The sequence below is a fragment of the Coenobita brevimanus genome, chromosome 60, assembly GCF_032717465.1.
Source record: "Coenobita brevimanus isolate Jiangsu-jjx chromosome 60, ASM3271746v2, whole genome shotgun sequence".
NCBI classification, from domain to species: Eukaryota; Metazoa; Arthropoda; class Malacostraca; order Decapoda; family Coenobitidae; genus Coenobita; species Coenobita brevimanus.
The window spans coordinates 36,245,265-36,265,616 of NC_137013.1; the positions used below are offsets into that span (position 1 = coordinate 36,245,265).

General features: G+C 44.4%; 1 protein-coding gene across 1 annotated transcript in view; it reads left to right on the forward strand.

The window, feature by feature from the left end:
* The first annotated feature begins 10,399 nt into the window (after positions 1–10,399).
* The window catches only part of LOC145403369 (major facilitator superfamily domain-containing protein 6-like), a 45,356-nt gene continuing 35,403 nt past the window's right edge, over positions 10,400–20,352 (forward strand). The window contains exons 1-2 of the mRNA XM_080275155.1: positions 10,400–10,461; positions 15,715–15,897. Coding sequence (XP_080131281.1) covers positions 10,401–10,461; positions 15,715–15,897 — 244 coding nt within the window. The 5' untranslated portion in view covers position 10,400. The remainder of the gene's footprint in view (positions 10,462–15,714; positions 15,898–20,352) is intronic.

Below are 20,352 nucleotides of genomic sequence, written 5' to 3' on the forward strand. Positions count from 1 at the left end.
CAGCTCCCACCCACCTGCTCTCCTCCTCCTGTATAGAAAATCTACGGAACACAATACGAGTATTTTGATCCTCTCAGCCCGATGACCTATTCGAGAGAATTTAAAAACCAGAGGGCTTTGATGTAGCCATTATTAATGTCATCACCATGAAAGGAATATTCTAAGTTGAATTGTGTGGTAACAAGAATAAAATATTGTGTTAGAGAGGGACGTCTTCATGTGGTGGTAGTGGTATAACAGCTGGTCGGCTATACACACCTCCCTTAACTCCCTTGCTGTCCGCTGAAAGAAGGCTGAGGGACTGCAGAAGAGTAGCTTCAGCCTACAGCTCACTGGGTCCACGTTCAGATGAGCCAGGAGTCACAATAGATAAGAACAGTTGGAGCTGATTTTTTTCTCTCAGAAATGGGGTTACTTACTTGTTAATTTGGCTGTTTGTTTATTTTGTCAATGCGTACCGGTAATTAGGTGCGTATTTATTTTGTTGATACTGTTTATTGTTTTCAGATGAGTAACTACCATTGTTAAGTTTTCTGTGTTGTATGTTTTTAGGTATCGTATTTGTTGCCTGTTGTTGATAAGTCGTATTGTTTTTTTGCTTTTTTTGGTATTTGTGTTATTTCATATTTGCTCTCTTCATACGGTATTATCCTAAGAAGAGCCCCCTTTCCGTAAAATGGTTCTTAAAGACTGTATCTAACACTTCCTTAAAAAAAAAAAAAAAAAAAAAAAATCAGGAGATAGCAAGAAATAACGTCCTCAGTCTGAAAGGGTAGTCTACCACACCACCACATGTAGGGTTCCACTATACTACATTACACCACACTACGCTAAAGTGCATCACACTACTTCCACACACCAGTACACCCCGGCACTCTAGCACAGCATCACGTCACCATGACGTCATCACACATCATCATGACAGTACAACTCTTCAGGAACCTACCACACTACTGTACAACGTAACACCACATCACCACACCATCACATTGCCGTACCTCCACCTCTATATCACACCACATCACAGTAGCACATGATCACACACCCTACAACTGCCACACCACGTCACAGCAGTATGCCACCACACCACCACCACAACTCTTACACCCCGTCACAGTACCACACTGTAACACACCACAGCACTGTACCAACCCCCAGTTACACCATGACGATAAGCACATTCTGCCACCAAAGTGAAGCCAGTCACACTAATGTATGTATAGTATTGTAGCGTGGGGTCTTACACACTCATGACATGGGCGAACAACATTACTACACACTTTCAAGCATGTTGTACGGATCGTGAAGGGCAGTTGGTCTGTCGGGTCAAGGAACATCATTTTCTGTCACTGGGATTATTACCTCGCCCCCACCCACCCCCTCACGTAAGGGTATACAGTAGGTGTGAAAGACTTAGAGAGTGCGAGGGGGAGAGCTGCGTGTGGAATTTTGTGCCCTGGGAGTAGCTCTGTTTGTGAGAGTCTGTCAAATGTCCTCGAGGGTGCGAACAAGCCACATGAAAGGACCTAATGCTGCAGCCTCTTCAATTTTCCCTCCTTGATAGAATTGAACCCAGTTGAGGAGAGACGCACATGCCACCGACTCGACCACTACAGCACCGTAACACCGCCTTATTACAACACGCGGTTATACCACACCACCTCACCTAAACCACTACTACCACACTACCGCCACAGTACGCCACACTACAACTATTCCACCACACCACACTATAATCCCTACCACAACTACCTTACATCACACCACACTGTAATCCCTACCACCACTACCTTACACCATACCACACTACCCTTGTACAACACCACATACCACACACCACAAAACCATGTAGCAGCACCACAATACCACATAACACCACACGTCAGCATCGCACAAGCACTCTGCCATACCTTACCATCACGCATGCAGAACACCCCCCCACTTCACACCACACTACAATACAGCAGCACAGCAACACCCCACCACAGCACCTCACTACTACTCCACCTCGCCCTATACACGACCACCTCAGTATAACACAATACTACCAGACCACCACACCATAGCATTACAGAAGCACATAGCACTACACAGCACCACACAACTACACAGCACCACGCCATAGTATCACACAGTCACAGCCCCACACCATTGCAGCACACAACACAACTCCACACGATTACACCACATCACCACGCCGTAGCACCACACTGCCACAGCACGCTAGCAGTAGACTCCACCACCACACAAACATCACACCAACACCGCACACTGCGAGACCACCACACGTTATCACACATCACACAAAACACCACACTACTAAACATCAGCATATCACACTACCACACCACACCAGCAGATTAACACACACCCCACACCACCACACTACCACCAAGAGAGAGAGACAGAGGTGTGTAGAAAACCAGTCTAGGTGTTCCCTCCCCTCCCCCTCCCTCTCTCCCCCCTGCCCTCCCCCTCTCCTCCCTCCCTCTTTCCTCCCTGCCCTCCCCCTCTCCTCCCTCTCTCTTTCCTCCCTGCCCTCCCCCTCTCCTCCCTCCCTCTTTCCTCCCTGCCCTCCCCCTCTCCTCCCTCCCTCTTTCCTCCCTGCCCTCCCCCTCTCCTCCCTCTCCCTCAATTATTCCAGCCCGGTGCAGCCAGACAAGAGTAAAAACTGGCTCCGGGTGGGGGGGTGAGGGAGGGAGGGAGGGAAAGGCCGATGGGGTTGGGTGGTGAGAGGAGGAGGTGGTGAGGGATGGTGGGGGTGGTAGGAGAGGAGAGGAGAGGTGAGGGAGGGATCCGGTTAGGGTAGGAGTGAGGGTAAAGGTGCTTTGAGGTTGGTAGGGAAGGGGGTCCAGGTAGAGTGGGGTTAAGGGTGAGGGAGAGGGTTTAGTGGTGGGGATGGAGTGAGGGTGAGGGAGAGGGTTTGATGGTGGGGATGGAGTGGGGGTGAGGGAGAGGGTTTGATAGTGGGGATGGAGTGAGGGTGAGGGAGGAAGGATATTTAGGTGGGGCTTACGGGGTATGGTGTAGTGGGGGTGAAGAAAGGGATCCTGGTTTGGATGGTATAGGGGGGGGGAGGGAAAGAAGTTGGCGACGTAGGAGTGGGTGTGTGGGAGGTAAGTGAGAGTGGGAAGGGGAAGGGATGGAAGATAGGGTAGTAGGGAGGAATAGGTAGGGAGAGAGGATGAAGAGGCGAGAAAAATGATAGCAGAATGAGGGAAGTGGAGTGGGGAGGAAAAATGAGGCTTGAGAGGAGGGGTAGGGGGGAGGTAGTAGAAAGTGGAGGGAGGAGTACGTGGGGAAAGAGAGAGAAGGGAGGGTTGGAGGAGGTAGTGAGAGTGAGGATGGGGAGGAAGTAGTGAGAGTGAGGGTGGGGGAGGAGATAGTGAGGGTGAGGGAATGAGTGTAGAGCCTGGGATGGGGGAAGCAGTAGGAAGAGAAGGGGGGGGAATGAAGGAGGCCAAAGATGTGGGTGGGGAGTTGAGATATTAGAGGGGAGTGGCGAGGGTGAGGTTAGGGGAGGGTGGGGTAGGGGGGTAGAGTCCGGTGGGGCGGGTGGGGGGCGTAAGTTGGTATAGTATTATCGCCTTATAAGTTTTATATTATTATTATTATTATTTTTTACACATTCGTACCCTGTTCAGGTTCTATCAGAAATATTGTTGACACTCGTTTAAGGTGGTTCAGGGCGGGGGATGTGCTAAGCCAGGTGAAATAGTCTGGCAATAGTAAGAATACCGTGTAACTCCTGCACTGCCATTCATGTGTTTTTAGTTTAGTGTTCCTATTGCAACACTGTTTAGTTCACTTTCTCGATTTTTTTACATGCAGAGTAGAGTCCGTATGTGCTATACGCCTCTTATTTTTTTCTTAAAAAAAAAAAAAAAAAAAAAAAAAAAATCCACACACACACACACACACCCACACACACACATGCTGTATACATATATATGTATATATATATATATATATATATATATATATATATATATATATATATATATATATAATACACACTCACACACACACACACACACACACACACACACACACACACACACTGTATATATACATGTATCTTTAACACCATTCAAATTTTAACATTAGGACAGACCACTTATTGTGAAGATAGTGTAAAGCTAGCTCTGTTTCCACCTCCATAACCCGTCCTATTTGCCGTGTTCCCATTGGCCAATTGGGGACATGTGGGACCTGCTTCCTCTTTGGTTACTGCATTCTGTTTATCATAGCGCGGTGACCGACCTACTTCTGTGTCCCAGAAGAGAGAGAGAGAGAGAGAGAGAGAGAGAGAGAGAGAGAGAGATTCATCCCCGATACTGCCTCCTGTCTGGTAACTCCACTCCGAATTAAATGATGTGGCAGTATCAGGTGTGCAGTATATCCGTCTACGAGCACCATCACAGGTAATAAGGATTGGCAGTAAGCTCTTCCCTACCAGAGTCAAGTAATATCGTGTTAAGGCAACCTCAGTGAAATAGTAACAGTTCATTGTAGTGAAGAAGTTGAATAGATAAGCCAGTTAGAACTATTTAGGCTACCGGTATTTACTGTAGTACCGGTGTTTGTTGTGTGTGTTACCTGACGCAGCATCTTGTGAGTGTTGAGGGGATGAGGGAGAAATAGTATACATGCGCTTATACTGGGTAATTTTATTAATGTATATACACTTAAACAGGCACAGGTACACACACACACACACACACACACACACACACACACACACACACACATACATACATACACATACGTAGACCTACATGCATGTATGGATGCATACGCACAAGCATTAACATCATCGGAACCACACATACCACGATTACATAATCATATTTGTACGAGTATACATACAGTACATATACACGTAGTCAAAAGTCAAAGTACACACACACACACACACACACACACACACACACACACACACACACACACACACACACACACACACACACACACACACACACACACACCTAGAAAGTGACCCTGAATATAGTCAAACAAACAGATAAATTATAAGTGAAAGTTTTTGCATCAAGAAATGGCGCAATGATGCTAATGACTTATGAACTGTTGTTTGTGTTTTATGCGTTTGCACAAGTGTGTGTACCGATAAATGAATGTAATATATGTATGAATTTACGCAGGGAATACGGAGGCATTATTTTTTATTTCCTAGCTGAGGCATTAAGTTATCTGACCAACTATAACGGTTTCTTATATAATTTCCTGAGAGTCACCTGTGAGATGCAGCACCACATCAAAGGAGTGGATGGTGGGCGCCCCCGTGTACAATGATGCACAGTTAAAGGATTGCGCCTCGTTGGTCAGTTTGTATTCAGATGATTTTGCCCGTGAAGTAGATCCCTGATTTCGTAGGCTTGATTGATGTGTGAGGGAGTGTGTGGTTCATTTTTCCGGGCATGCTGCTGATACGGTACTTCTCCTGCCCCTGTGCTTTACTAGTCGTTGTTACAGCATCACACCTTATCCCAGCTCTTAGGTGGGAATTAGGGTTGGCATGATGAGGAGCAATGCTGAGATGATGGTGTATATATGTACTGGTACTGGATTTGTGTGTGTGTGTGTGTGTGTGTGTGTGTGTGTGTGTGTGTGCGTGAGAGAGAGAGAGAGAGAGAGAGAGAGAGAGAGAGAGAGAGAGAGAGAGAGAGAGAGAGAGAGACTTGGGGTGTGCTAGGTGTATGTATGTTAATGTCTTGTAGGTTTACGTGTTAATGGAATGTTTGTGTACGTCCAACTTGTGTACGTATACCTACGAGTTGTAGGCATATGTATGCTTCCCACGTGAACACACTGCCAGTTAACTATTACACAATATAAAGATCCCTGCTTGCTGACGTCAGATGTATATGTGTGTGTGTGTGTGTGTGTGTGTGTGTGTGTGTGTGTGTGTGTGTATGTTGCATCTTGAGTGAGACGTGTGCTGTTGCATAGTGGTAGTATGAGTAGTAAAGGTAGCAATAGCAACGGCATCAGTAGTGGTAGTAGTAGTCAGTTGTTGTTGTTGTTGCTGGTAGTAGAAGTGATGGTGGTTACAGGGGTAATGATGGTGTTAGGTGGTGGTGGTAGTGGTTGTGGTGGTGGTGGTGGTAGGGTAGTGTTGGTGAGAGTGAGAGTTATGATGGCAGTAGTGATTGTGGAAGGTGGTGGTGGAAGTGGTAGGGATGAATGTGGAGAGAGAGAGAGAGAGAGAGAGAGAGAGAGAATTGATACATCTATTGCCAGGAATATAATTAATCTTTCATTACCACTTTACACGTTTTATTTTTCAAAGTTGTCAGCTGTTTTAGTCGCTTGAAATAAATAAGGTTACTCTAAATAGCAACCGCTTTAGTACCACAAGGCTTGTATTCCTGCTACTTTCTAACCATTTCATGCAGCCTTGGGAGGGACTTAGAACTGGATTGACCCCCCCCCTTTTTTTTTTTTAATACATTCATGTATTCATGCAAATAGGTCGGAGTGGAAAAGACTGGCATTTTATATACGAATAATTGTAGTGCCAACATTTTATCCACATTTCAACTGTAAAAGAATGATTTTCAAATTGGTCTGAAAAAACTGTATATGATATTATAAGGGCTAGGTCACTTGGGCACATTAGACAGGGACTTACAATGGGTAAACACTTGCACACCACAATACCCTCGGGTCAAACGTGGAAGCTTAACCTGTGATCTTGACCTTTGACTGTTCTCGGAATTGAATTACTTCAACCTTGGCTAACCATGAATCCTTCCAGCATATTTGGTCGAAGTCGGTTGAAAACTGTTTCATGTGACCTTGACCTCATGTCCTAAAAAAAAGTAGACTCGTCTCTTGTCTGACCCTCAACTCTTCCATCAAGTTATCAAGTTTGGGTCAAATTAGATAAGATCTTTTAGGTATTTTGTTCACACACACACACACACACACACACACACACACACACACACACACACACACACACACACACACACACACACACACACACACACACACACACACACACACACACACACACACACACACACACACGTCGAACTTGACATGACTAATACTTCTCAAAATTGACTCCCTCGTTCTTGCGTTACTCCCAACCCTTTCACGAAGTTCGGTCTAAATTAGATCAAAACCTTTTAAGCTGACTTTGCCATGAGACTGAAATCAACCTGTTCTCTAAAACAGTAGCTGCCTCTCAGCACTCAGCAAGTTTGGTTAGAATTGTATCAAAACTGAGAGAAATACATTGCAACCCTGCAACCTACTTACACCTTGATTAATTAATTACTTCCATAGTTAGTCAGTGACACAGTAACTTGTTGAGATGCTTGTCAGCGTCAAGAGAAATCATGAACGGTAGGTCTAATCGTGTATTGATGCCAGTGGGTTGTAGTGGAAAAAACTTACACTTTTTGCTTTTTATAAATCTGATACATTTCTCATCATATGGTTTGTCACTATAAGGAAAAAATAAGGTGAAAAAATATGAACGACTCATATATAGTGAGGTATTTATCCATGTAATTATGTATATATATATAGTAATTCTGATTCCTTTTTCGGCCACTACAGTACATACATACATACATACATACTGTACACATGCTACATAAATGCATACATTTTTATCAGTGCTTGGGCTGTGTAAAGAAAGAAAAAAAATCAGGGTAGGAAAAAAACTCAAGGCCTTTTATATACATTCACGTATTGATGCTAATAGGTCAGAGTGGAGAAAGCTGACCTAGACCTCTGCGACCACCACTTGCAGCCTTGTTCAGACCAGTTTGGGGCTGGTGTGTGTGTGTGTGTGTGTGTGAGAGAGAGAGAGAGAGAGAGAGTTGTGTATGTGTGTGTGTGTGAGAGAGAGAGAGAGAGAGAGAGAGAGAGAGAGTTGTTTATGTGTGTGTGTGTGTTTATTTAGGGAAGGAGGGGAGTTGTGTATGTGTGTGTGGTATTTTGACGGGCAGATAGATAGATGGATAGATAGTCAAATAAAATAGGCTTACGTAGATTAGTAGCCATGTAGATAGATAGATAGATGAAAAGAGATCGATGGACAGAATTATATAGATCGTGATTGGTGTACGGATACATAATAAAGTAGATGTTGTGTGCGTGCATGTGTGTATATGTGTGTACGTATATATATGTATGTGTGTACGTGCTTGCCCAACCCTTCTACCCACATGTCATCAGTTTTACCCCATCCTTAGTATACTGTACTTGACAAAAGACGTTATTGTACTGAAGGGGTTAAGGGAAGTAAAAATAAAGTGAATAGTGTTTTAGCCTGGTCGGTTTTGGTGTAGTTTGTTGGTTTAAGTGCTGGGGATGCGGCCTGAGTGTTTGCATTTTGAGAGAGAGAGAGAGGGAGAGAGAGATTAACCATACATACATACATTCCTAGGTTCACACGTACCTGCATATGCATTCGCACTTACATGTAGGTAATATGTATGTGTACTTTTACTTCAGTGTATCTACAGTACGGGGGGTATGTATGTATGTACTTTTATTTCAATATGTGTATGACAGGGTAGGTGTGTGCGTGCGTGCATGTGTGCGTACCAGTCAAGGTATCTCCACTGTAATAGTTCAGTCAAATACCTGTTGAAACCAGATTTTTCCAGTTTTTTTTTTTTTCGATTTATTTGATTTATCTTTTTTTCTGTTTCCGGTTCAAATTTTCATTCGTATCTTTGTTTACTTGCTCCATTGTTTTCCCCTTTTTATGTTCTATTTTTGCCTTTTCTATATTTTTATTTTAGCTTCCCTCTTTTTCTTCATGTTCATTTACTTTTTTTCCTCCCTCCTTTTTTTTTCGTTATTATAATGATCTTTTATTACTTTTAGCTAAGTAGTATGTAGAATAAAGATAAAATATTAACTTGTTCCCTAAATGTTTCACCACTCATACATGTAACCCCTTCACTCCGATGACCCCCTACTTTAGACGATTTCATTCAGCCTCCACTCCAAGCCTCCCTCCCACATACACATCCCTTCACTGCGATAACCTTTTCTTAATTCTTGCCACCTCCAGACGATTTCATTTAGCTAAGGAAAGATCTCTGGTATTGGAGAGGTTAGTGAAGTTGCAAATCTCCCTAGCACAAGGAAATGGCATGGAAATAGCAAAAATATAGGAGCTGGCCTAGTGCTGAAGGGGTTAGAAATAAGTGTTTAAAGTTTACCACCCGACACCTCTTACTGACCCCTCCACAACGAGACGCCAACTAACCCTTCAGCCCTAGTGTGTCAGCATTATAAATTGTACTCTTGCTACCACTACACGATTTCATTCAACTGAAAATGTGTGGCACTGTGAAGCCTTTTTCTAGTTTGTTCAACTTTGGGGAAAGTCCTTTTCCCTTTCGAGGTCCTACTGAGAAGAAAATAGTATGAAGACAGAAGGAATAAAATAAGACGTCCTTGTGCTGGTGGTGAGAAGCGTTTGCCGGTAGCAGTGAGAAATCCAAATGACCAACAAAACCGCAGTGCATTCTGTGGAACAAATTTCCTGTATTTCATGTTGGGGTTGGGGACGTAACCTGTCAACAAGGCATCAAATAAAAAGGAAAGCAAACAACAAACGTAATGCACTTTTTATAGAGTTAACTGTGAATGATATCTGTTCATTGGTTCTATTCTGTGGTCCTTGACACAGCTTTTATTTTTTGAAGAAGGTTCTTATCTGTGGTCCCCGTTCATTGTTATCATTCTTAGATATTTTTTTTTCTTTTCTGTGTCGGGTAGCGTGATATAGTGTGCGTTACCTGTACGTAAACTGTGGATCGCATATTTGTGTTGTTTCCTAATGTCCATCCTTTCTTTCCAGATGAGGTGTGTGACAAGAGTGAGTGAGCAGTGAAGGGAGGGCGTGTGGTTGCCATGCCTGCCCGCGGGAGGTGTAGCAGGCACTGGCAGACTCCCCTTGCAGCCCCACCTCCTTCCCCTCTGCGTCGCTCGCCCTCTACCTTCCCCGTCCATACGCCGTTCCGTGTAACACTGCCGCCACACCGTGTAAACCTGACAGTACAACCAAAACGAAGTTATGTCTGGTTACAAAAGAGAAATTTACCGTTGTTGATAAGTGAGGTAATAAATGGGTGTTGATAAACGAGTGCTTGATAAATGCGAATCGTTTAGCGGCTTTTCAAAATTCGCGGGTGTTTTGAGTGCCCGTGACTCGTGAATTACTTTCATCACAAGGCCACAGTATTTGCGAAAGTGGATGTGGAGGATATTTTGATATTTACCGTACGTTAAGACGTCAAGGAGCACCCATTCTCCGCGCAAGTGGATGTTGAGGAAGAATGTGTTCCAGGTAGCGGAGTGAGGCCACGTTTGTTCGCGGTTGAGACTGTCCCTGCAGATCCAAGATGGCGTGCATCAACAAAAACCTCGTCCTGCTCAAACTCCTGCTTTTCACTTTCTATGGAGGTCAGTGTTGTGTGTGTGTTTGGGGATCAAAGAATGTTTCATTTGGGTAAACATGCGGATGAAGCAGCTGGTATACCCTACCGATTCACTTCTTCCTCTTCTAGGTTATTTTTTATCTTTTTCTAATACTTCTTTTCCCAGGTTATTTTCTATATATTTCTAATAAGTTTTATGGTAGGAAATGTTTGTTTGCTGCTGATTTTGTTTCCCTGTTTTTATCAATGCTCATTCCACTTCTGTTAAAACGCACCGTACTTAAATCATCCGAAATTTGTTACTGCAGCTGTACTAGCCTAACCTTACATATCATAACCTAACCTTGCATAACCTAAACTAATCTGACCTAACAAAACCGTGTATCCAAGCCTAACAAAAACTAACCTGACCTAACCACACAGCCTAACCCAGCCCAGGCTAACATAACCTTACCGGTACTTAACCTCCGTGGTGTAGCCAGACCTCGATGGATGAAGGTACGAGTACCAAGTTGGGGTTAAGCTCTGTTTAGGGGGGGGGGGCAGTGCTGCACATTCTTCACAAATTAAATGATCCGATATTTCAATTGGGGGGCAATGGGGACCCACCCCCCACCCCCTCGTAGGCCCCCCATAGCTGCGTCACTGCAGAACCTAACATCCTAACCCAGTTTAACCTAACCTAACCAGCGGTAACAACGAGACATGCCTAAATGGAAAACCAAATTAATTTCGGTACAGTTGCGTAGCTTTAATAAGTGTCCGATATTACACCCAAGGCATCGTAGAGACAAAACATGGATAAAAACAGGGGTAAGAAAATCACCACGAAACAATCGTTTGGGGAAAAAAAAATGGAAAACAAACTGTAACAGTAAGTGGTGAACTGGTAAGGTCTATCTGCTGCTTAAACAAAACATTACATATACCTTTCATTTGTGTGTTGATATCAGAGGTGTGGTTTGTCCCACATATGAAAATCCTTATTGAGAAGGCTACAGCTGTTTCAACTCGGCTGGACCCTCATAAAGATTATGGAGAAGATTCAAGTCTAGCCATAACTGTTTCATCTCATCATACAGTATTTCCGTATGAGGGTATAATTCTTTCATCGTACAGTACTCTTTCACATCTTTGTTTTCAGTACACAATTTGGTCCCCATACCAAGGTGTGAAGGGCTACAGTATTTCATCCGTGCCCCTCCCCGCCCCCTTCCCCTTTCCAAACGCTTTTTCAGCTTCGCGTCATTCCATTATAATCTTCACCGTTTCGCCTCAGACTTGGCACAATTGTTCCTTGCTCCAGTAGCCCCATACATTTTTAAAATACATTATAAGTGGCTTTATCGATTCAAATGTCAAACGATATAAATACCCAAATTTTGAGAGCCTGTGTTTTTGCATGTTAATTATATTATCATCATGGCAGTTTTCATAGCAGCATGTCATTGTTCTGGTACTGTGTGGAGACCATCAAACAAGCCTTTGAGAATGTTTGCAGTCATGTTTATTATTCACAGTTTCGCCATTTCCGTATTACAGGTAGGTCTTTATTTTTCTTCCTCTTCAATACATTATTCTTCCATTTCCGCATCCCCCTTCTTCTTCCAATTTTTTTTTCTCAGCCTTATTTTCCCCCTGCTTCCATCATCCTTACTCCTCCTCATTATGCCACTTCCCTCTTTCTCTTGGTGTTCCACATTCTCGGACATTATTCCTTATTGTTTAACTTTGTGTGTGTGTGTGTGTATACAGTATACTGTATATATACACCAAAACCTCCATATATTATCTTTGGAGCAGATTGAGTAGGGGCGGTTCACACCTCGATTGATAGAATGTGGTCTTCCTGGATGTAGGAAAAAAACAAAACCCACGTCTTCCCTGCATGTTGTAAGTGGCCTCACTAAGGACGGTTGTGGGAGGTTGGACATCCCCTTCTCTCCCTCCTTGTACTCGAACCGTATTCACGAAGAGATTTACTCTCTTTGTGCGATAAAAAGTGCCCATAGCAGTTAATTTTTAGATGTATTTGTTTTCTACCTTTCATGTTACTTGTGGTTCTAAAGTTTTTTTCTTTTGCGGGGGGGGGGGGGGTCTTTGTAAAATAAAACGAAGCCACATGCAACGTAGGCCAGCCCTTACGCCTAGCACTTGTGTTACAAATCACCTCATAACTACAGCCTACGACCGAGGAGGGGAGATACTGTAAGCATCCAGGGTTCACCATGTAAGATGATGATAAACTAATGATGACTGATGAGTATTACTGTTAGTAATATGATTGTTGGATATCTTTTTTTCTGATAATCTGAGTACCGTCAGACGATTTGTATCCTAACTGAAACCAGACGATTTCCATCTAGTCTAATTTTACCATCGTGGTGAAGGGTTAACTATACCACTGCCATGTCATTTTATTTTTTTTATTCGGCTTAGGAGACTTTTACAACTGGAAGGTTTCCTAGAGGCTTCATTAACATGTTCTGTAGTAGACGTCTTTACTAAGTTGCATAATGGCGGTACTGTCTGGAGAGAGCAAGAATGTAATATAAACAACGGGCCCAAGAAGTAATCAAAGCAGCATCTTATCACTGTTGTACCCAGTGGCCTTGATGATAACACCTTCACTACAATAACGCCATTACTCTTGCTCTCTCCCGACAGTTTTAGTCAGCTAATGAAATATGTTGAACTGATGGGGGTCAGCCTCTCCACTTTAACTAGGCGTAAAATTGTCATCTTTCCATCTTGAATATTGAGTTGTAACAACAGTTTAACACTGAAATATCGTGCAAGCCACGAAAAAGTGCTGTGTATGGGATGCAGGGCGTTAGTAGTCTTATTCTGCCATTGAGATATGGGAAAGTGGCTTCAAAAGGACGTAAATCTCCGCCAGGTTAAAGTGAAGGAACTAGACCAGGGCTTTTTTTTTTTTTTTTTTTTTTTTTTTTTTTTTTTTTTTTAATGTAATCGTTACTCTTGTTATGATTAGGATATTTATTTTAAGAGGAGACGTGGAACTGATAGGGTTAGGTGTGTGTCATCGTAGTGAAGGTTAAAAGTCAAAGTCAAGGTCAGTTGATAAGGGGCGTATCCAATCACCCCTCTCCCCACAACCTCCCAGCCCACACCCCTATCTCCTCCGGCACACCCAACGTCTTCTCCCCAACCTCTACCCCCTTTCTCAACCCTCCACCCTCCTTCCCCCAGACCACCCTTCCCACATGTGCAATGGAGGTGTGGAGTGAAGTTGACTGTTGCCGTAAGAAAATCTTCAAAAATATTACATTATACTTTATCCTTATAAAGTAATTTTGCTGTGAGGTGGATATGAAATGAGTGCGTTAATCTCTCTCTCTTTCTCTCGTCGTCAATCCATCCATCCATTTATCGTTCTGTTATATATACAGTGTATCCATCCATCCATCTTTTCACACTCTCCACATATCCATCTATCCATCCTTTAACACTATCGACATATCCATCCATCCACACACTCCACATATCCATCCATCCGTCTGTCCGTCCACACTCCACATCCAATCCATCCATCCATCCTTTCACACTCTCCAGATATCCAATCCATCCATCCATCCTTTCACACTCTCCACATATGCAATCCATCCATCCTTTCACACTCTCCACATATCCAATCCATCCATCCATCCTTTCACACTCTCCACATATCCAATCCATCCATCCATCATTTCACACTGTCCACATATCCATCCATCCATCCTTTCACACACTCCACATATCCAATCCATGCATCCATCCTTTCACACACTCCACATATCCAGTCCATCCTTCCATCCTTTCACACACCCCACATACCCAATCCATCCATCCATCCTTTCACACTCTCCACATATCCAGTCCATCCATCCATCCATCCTTTCACACACTCCACATATCCAATCCATCCATCCATCCGTCCACATTCTCCTCATATTGATCAACAAAGACCATCTGTCTAAACTACCTATCTACTGGCCACCCCACTCACCTAAGCCTCACCTCCCGATGTTCGGTGTTCACATTCCGCCGATCCTGCCCGCTAATCCACACCCTCATCCACAGCTCTGAAGTTTCTTGCTATCCATATGCGATTCATGCACCTCTATTTCTTCACTGTCTGTTTCATTCATAGCTCTATTCCTCCAATTTCACCGGCAATGTTACACTGTTTATCCATCATTTGGTTCATTTATACCTACTTGTACAGTACATACCCCGTCATTTCACATCGATCATCTCTCGGACCATCCATTTATCCATTCATCCTATCCATCTATTGACCTATGTGCATCTGTGAACACCATCCATATTGTCCATCCATTTTTGCATTTGTTATTTGCATGTCAGTACTGTATGTTAACATCGTCTTTCTATCCATTCATGTGTTGACTTGTCTGTACCTGTGTATCTTTTCAAACCTTCCATCCATTCTTTTGTTTAGCTATCTGCGTCTATCTATCCAGTGACACCATCCATATTACCGGTATCCATCTGTCTAGTTAACCATCTGTATCTGCTCATACCATCCATCCATCCACCATTGAACTGCCTGTCCATCCATCCATTTACCCATCTATTTTATCAGTCTTTCTGTGGATGCGCACCGTCCATCTGTCCACCATCCGCATTGTCTGTCCATCCAGGTAACTTATCTATCTGGTCATACCATCCATCCATTCACTGTATTTATTTGCCTGTCCATCCATCCATTTTCCATCTGTTTTATCAATCTGTCTGTCGATGCACACCATCTGTCTGTCCACCATCCTCTAATTCATCCGCTTTCATACCATACTCTCCACAGAACCCATCCATCCATTTGTCAGGCTTTCATGTCATGTAATATATCCATCCAACCATCCAGCCATGCACAGCTGTTTATCTGCATTCACATCATGCACCATTATTCCACACTCTGCAGCACTCGTCCGCAAATCCACACCTCACCTTCCACATGGCTATAGGATTTTTGAGGTCGTTCAGCACCATCCACATGCATTTCATCCACCTCACCATTTCCAGTCTGCATTATCCGCTTTATTCGTGATTCCACTCCACCTGTCTATCTCAGTTTCTTTCTGTCTATCCGTCCATCAAACTATCCTCCCACTGATTCATTCCACTCTTACCAGAATCCATCTACAATATCCATCAGTCTATTTATCTGTCTATCCATTCACACCATCCACCGTTACATCCCGTGTGTTTACTCCACACTGTCCACTAGGCTAGCCTAATCCACACCCGTGTTCCACAGCGCTGGGATGTCTGATGGCGTTCCTGACCATCCACATGCGTTCCATCGGGCTCACCATCTCAGAAATCACGTGGATCAACTCAATCCTTCCCCTCACCTCCCTCGTCGGACCACCCTTCGTTGGAATGCTCGCCGACAAGCTGGGCCATTATCGACCAATCACCATCGTTTGTATGCTGCTGGGTGGGTATGGGCGGTTGGTATTGGGTATGGGATGGTATAGCGTGTTTTGTTCTAACGACCTACTGGCATATTCCAGCCCCTTTCAGCTCAGTGGATGACAGGAGGGTCGATTTGGCTAATAACCAGGGACACATTTCTTGCTCATAACTAAGGCACATCGGATTTGAGTGCCCAGTTCCGTCAGGTAAGCGCAGAGTAGGCTATAGGTAGTGGTAGGTAGTAGGGTGGTAAATAGGTAAAGTTGCAAATGGAATTGTAGGTAGGCAAGTAAGGGAGGTAGGGTATTCCATAGGCAGAATGGTATGTTGATGGCATTGTTAGTAACGGTAGGGTGATATATATAGTAGGTAGGTTGATGGGTTGAGTGGTAACGGTACGATGGTAGGCTGGTAGAGTGACAGGTATGGAGCGGTAAGTAGGCAGTATTAGATATGGTCTGATGATTGATAGGCAAGGTGAAAGGTACAGTAGGTAGCATGACGAATAACATGGTAGATTGATAGTTACTAGTAGTTGTTGAGGGATGAGATGGGATTAGGTTTGTAAAGTGCTAGTTGGAAGGATTAATTGAGAGGGGTAGATACGTATATATATATATATATATATATATATATATTTATATATCGGGATGTTACCAACCACTCACCATTAGTTTTATGGTGCTTTGTGAGTGTGGGTCTGGGCGTGGATTGGTAGGGATTGGCTATCATGGGCAAGTGGATAGGTAGGTTGTGGATGAGCAGGTAAGGTGCTGTATTGAGAGGATGAGTATGGAATAGATGAATGGAGGAATAGGGAAATAGAGTCTGGGTGGGACACTGCCAACCAGTAATCGTCGTTTGTACAATGTACTGCCTACCGGGTGACTATTAATGTGTGGTATATGGTGGTAAGTAGGTAGGGTGGCAGGCAAGCAGGTAGGTTGGTCGATGTATAAGGTAGGAGATTGGATACACGGAGAGTGGTATGTAGATGTGATGGCATGTAGGTAAGGTGGCATGTAGGTGGGTTGGTAGGTAGGGTGGTAGACAAGGATGCAGGTGGAGTATTAGATGGACAGTGAGGTAAAAATATATATACCTGTAGTAAAGTTGGTGGGTAGGGAAGTAGTCAGAGGTACACAGGAAGGCACCCATGCAGGCAAGCAGGAAGACAGGTCAGTAGGCAGGGAGAGGTGAAGGGTGGCAGGCAGGGAGGAAGGCAGGTTAGGTGGTGTGCATTTCAATAAACAAGATACGATCCCCTGACTCACCACCTGCGTTTGCGTCTCTGCATGCATCAAGGCCAGCTAAGTGGCTGAGACTGGTGGAGTGATAGGCAGGTGAGTAGTAAGGCAGGTAGGCAAGGTGGGGTGGTAGGAAGGTAGGATTGTAGATGGATAGGTGGGTAGGTAAAAAGATCGTGAACCAGGTAGGTTAGTTGAGGTGGTAGGTTGTAGGGTGGGTAGGGAGGGAGGGAAGGAGAGTCACTGTGAGACAGGTAGGGTGATTGCCAATTAGGGAGGTTAGATGGGTTGTAGGCTGATGTGCTAGTTTCTCGCCCAGACAAATAAGGAGGGTTGATGCCAGGAAGGGCATCCCGCTGTAAAACCGGCCAAAACCAAAAATAGCATGTCACACCAGGATGGCCTTGGAAATTGCTATGGAGCAGGCATAGGACTGAGCTGCATGGTGAAGTTTGGTCAAAAACACTGACCCATATAAAAGTGGGAAAAGATAAAGATTTTGAAGAAGACAGGCAGTTGGGCTGGCAGATGGATAGGTGTGGTGTATCTCTCTCTCTCTCTCTGTTATACAGGTGTGTGTGTGTTCAGGTGGGCAGGTAGGTATATAGGTAGGTAAGTAGACAGGTATGACACAGGGAGGTGGGGTGGTAGGCAGACAGGTATGACTCAGGGAGTAGGGATGGTAGGCAGACAGGGCAGGTATGAGGTAGGGAGGTGGGTTGGTAGGCAGACAGGTATGAGGCAGGGAGTAGGGGTGGTAGGCAGACAGGGCAGGTATGAGGCAGGGAGTAGGGGTGGTAGGCAGACAGGGCAGGTATGAGGCAGGGAGGTGGGTTGGTAGGCAGACAGGTATGAGGCAGGGAGATGGAGTGGTAGGCAGACAGGTATGAGGCAGGGAGATGGAGTGGTAGGCAGACAGGTATGAGGCAGGGAGGTAGGTTGGTAGGCAAACAGGTATGAGGCAGGGAGGTGGGTTGGTAGGCAAACAGGTATGAGGCAGGGAGGTGGGTTGGTAGGCAAACAGGTATGAGGCAGGGAGATGGGGTGGTAGGCAGACAGGAATGAGGCAAGGAGGTGGGATGGTAGGCAGACAGGAATGAGGCAAGGAGGTGGGGGTGGTAGGCAGACAGGAATGAGGCAGGGACGTGGGGTGGTAGGTGAGTAGGAAGATAGAGGAGAGATTGAGTGGTAGTTAGATATGAAGAAGGGAGGTGGGTTGGTAGGTAGACAGTGTGAGGCAGGGAGACAGGTAGAAAGGCAGACAGGAAGGGAGGAATGCAGATTGGGTGGTGTGCATTTCAGTAATCAAGACTCGATCGCCTGACTCATCATTCGTGTCTGTGATTGTGCATGCAAAAACATGAGCTTGTAGATGGAGGCAGGTGAAATGGTAAGTAGGCAGTCAGACAGATAGATAGAGAATGCAGTTAGATAGGCAGAGTGACACGTAGGGTGGTAGGCATATTGAAATTACTTAGTAAGTAGAGAGGCAGTAAACTTTAACACCAGTCAAACGGGGTGATACTCCCGAAGTAGATGGCTAGCTGGTGACAGGGAGTGCTGGAGCTCCCATTCTGCCAGTCCTCAGGACCTGTTCCTGACCATCATGCTTTGCTGAACATTTTCAGTGGTTTTCATAACTGAGTGTAGGCCAGCATACTCACCACACCACACTAGATGCACATTAAACATCACACCCTCTGTTCCATCCACCTCTTAACAATGACCACTGCGATATAGTAATGTGGTGGTTTCTCAGATTTCCACCACTGGCATGGTAGGGCTGGTGGCATAGGGCTCTCTTGGTTGTCATCAAGCGGCTTTGCTGGCAGCGATTATTGCATCCACAAATCATGCTCGTCAGCAGAATAGTACGGGTTCAGCCTTATATTTTACCAGTACACTGTACGTGGTCATATTGCCAGTCTGTGTTCTGTTCACTTCTTCATTGAATCTACATCTCCTCTAGCCCTATTCCTCACAGAAACCCAAATCTCTCCCTCTGCTGACTTATCCCCATACAGTTTTTCTGGTTACCATCTCTTCACCAACTTTCTTAATATGGGTGACACTTGTTGCTGTATTAAATCTGAATATGTAGTTGACACTTTCATGAACTTCACTTCTACTAATTATGATTACTCCTTGTACAGTACAAGCTAAATTACCTTAACAACCAGATATATCTGTATAGTTTTACTCCCCCAGTGCATCACCAGAACCCAGCATATTTGACTCCATATCCACAGAGTTGACCAAAAACCTCACCCTCACTACTGAAATTACTGTGTTGGGTGATATTAATGTCCATAATGTAGAATGGTTGTTGCATTCTGCCATTGTGCCACCTCTTCACTCTTTCCCCCATGTTACAAGGGCATCCATGACCTGACCATCCGACTGTCATATTATAGAACTTCTGCCCATCAGAATTCCTTTATTCCCCTAACTGCTTCTCTTTGGAACTCATTTCCCCAGATTAGTTTCCTCTGATATTTCAACCTGCAGCAGTTCAAGTCGAACTGTAAATTTTTTTTAATGAATGGCGGACGCCTGTAGTCTGTCGTATGGGTTTTTTCCCCCCTTAAATAAAAATAAAAAAAAAGGAAAGGTACAGAGGTAGGCAGAGGGAGTTAGGTAGGTATGTAAGTGTGTATGTAGGTAAGCAGGAAGGGAGGAATGCAGTTAGGGTGGTGTCCATGTCAGTCATCTCAGCATGATCCCGTGACTGTTATTCTGTGACAAATGCAATAAGGCTAGCTTGGTGTTACAGACAAGTGAGATGGTTGGCTGGTAAGGAGGGTGACAAGTAGTGAGGCAGGGTAGTAGGTAAGTAGGCAGGCAGGTAGTGATGTAGGGAGGTTGGTAGAAGTCTAGAAGATAGACAAGAAGGAAGGCATGTGAAGAGATAGGGATGTAGGTGGGATGGGGTGACGTATGTTTCAGTAAACAAGGCATGATTTTCTGACTCATCGCATGTGTCTGTGTGTGACTTAGTGGAGAGTGGGAGGAGGTAAGCTTGGTGGTGTAAGCAGTCATGCAGTCAGGTAAATAGGTAGGTAAGCAGGTAGTGGGCAGGTAGGGTGGTAGGTAAGTAGGTTGATCAGTAGTTAAGATGATAGGCAGGCAGATAGGCAGAATGGTAGACAGTTAGCATCATAGATATATAAGTAGGCTAGGCAGGCAGACAGGTAGGAAGGTGGTAGGCAGGTGAGTAGGGAGGCAGTTAA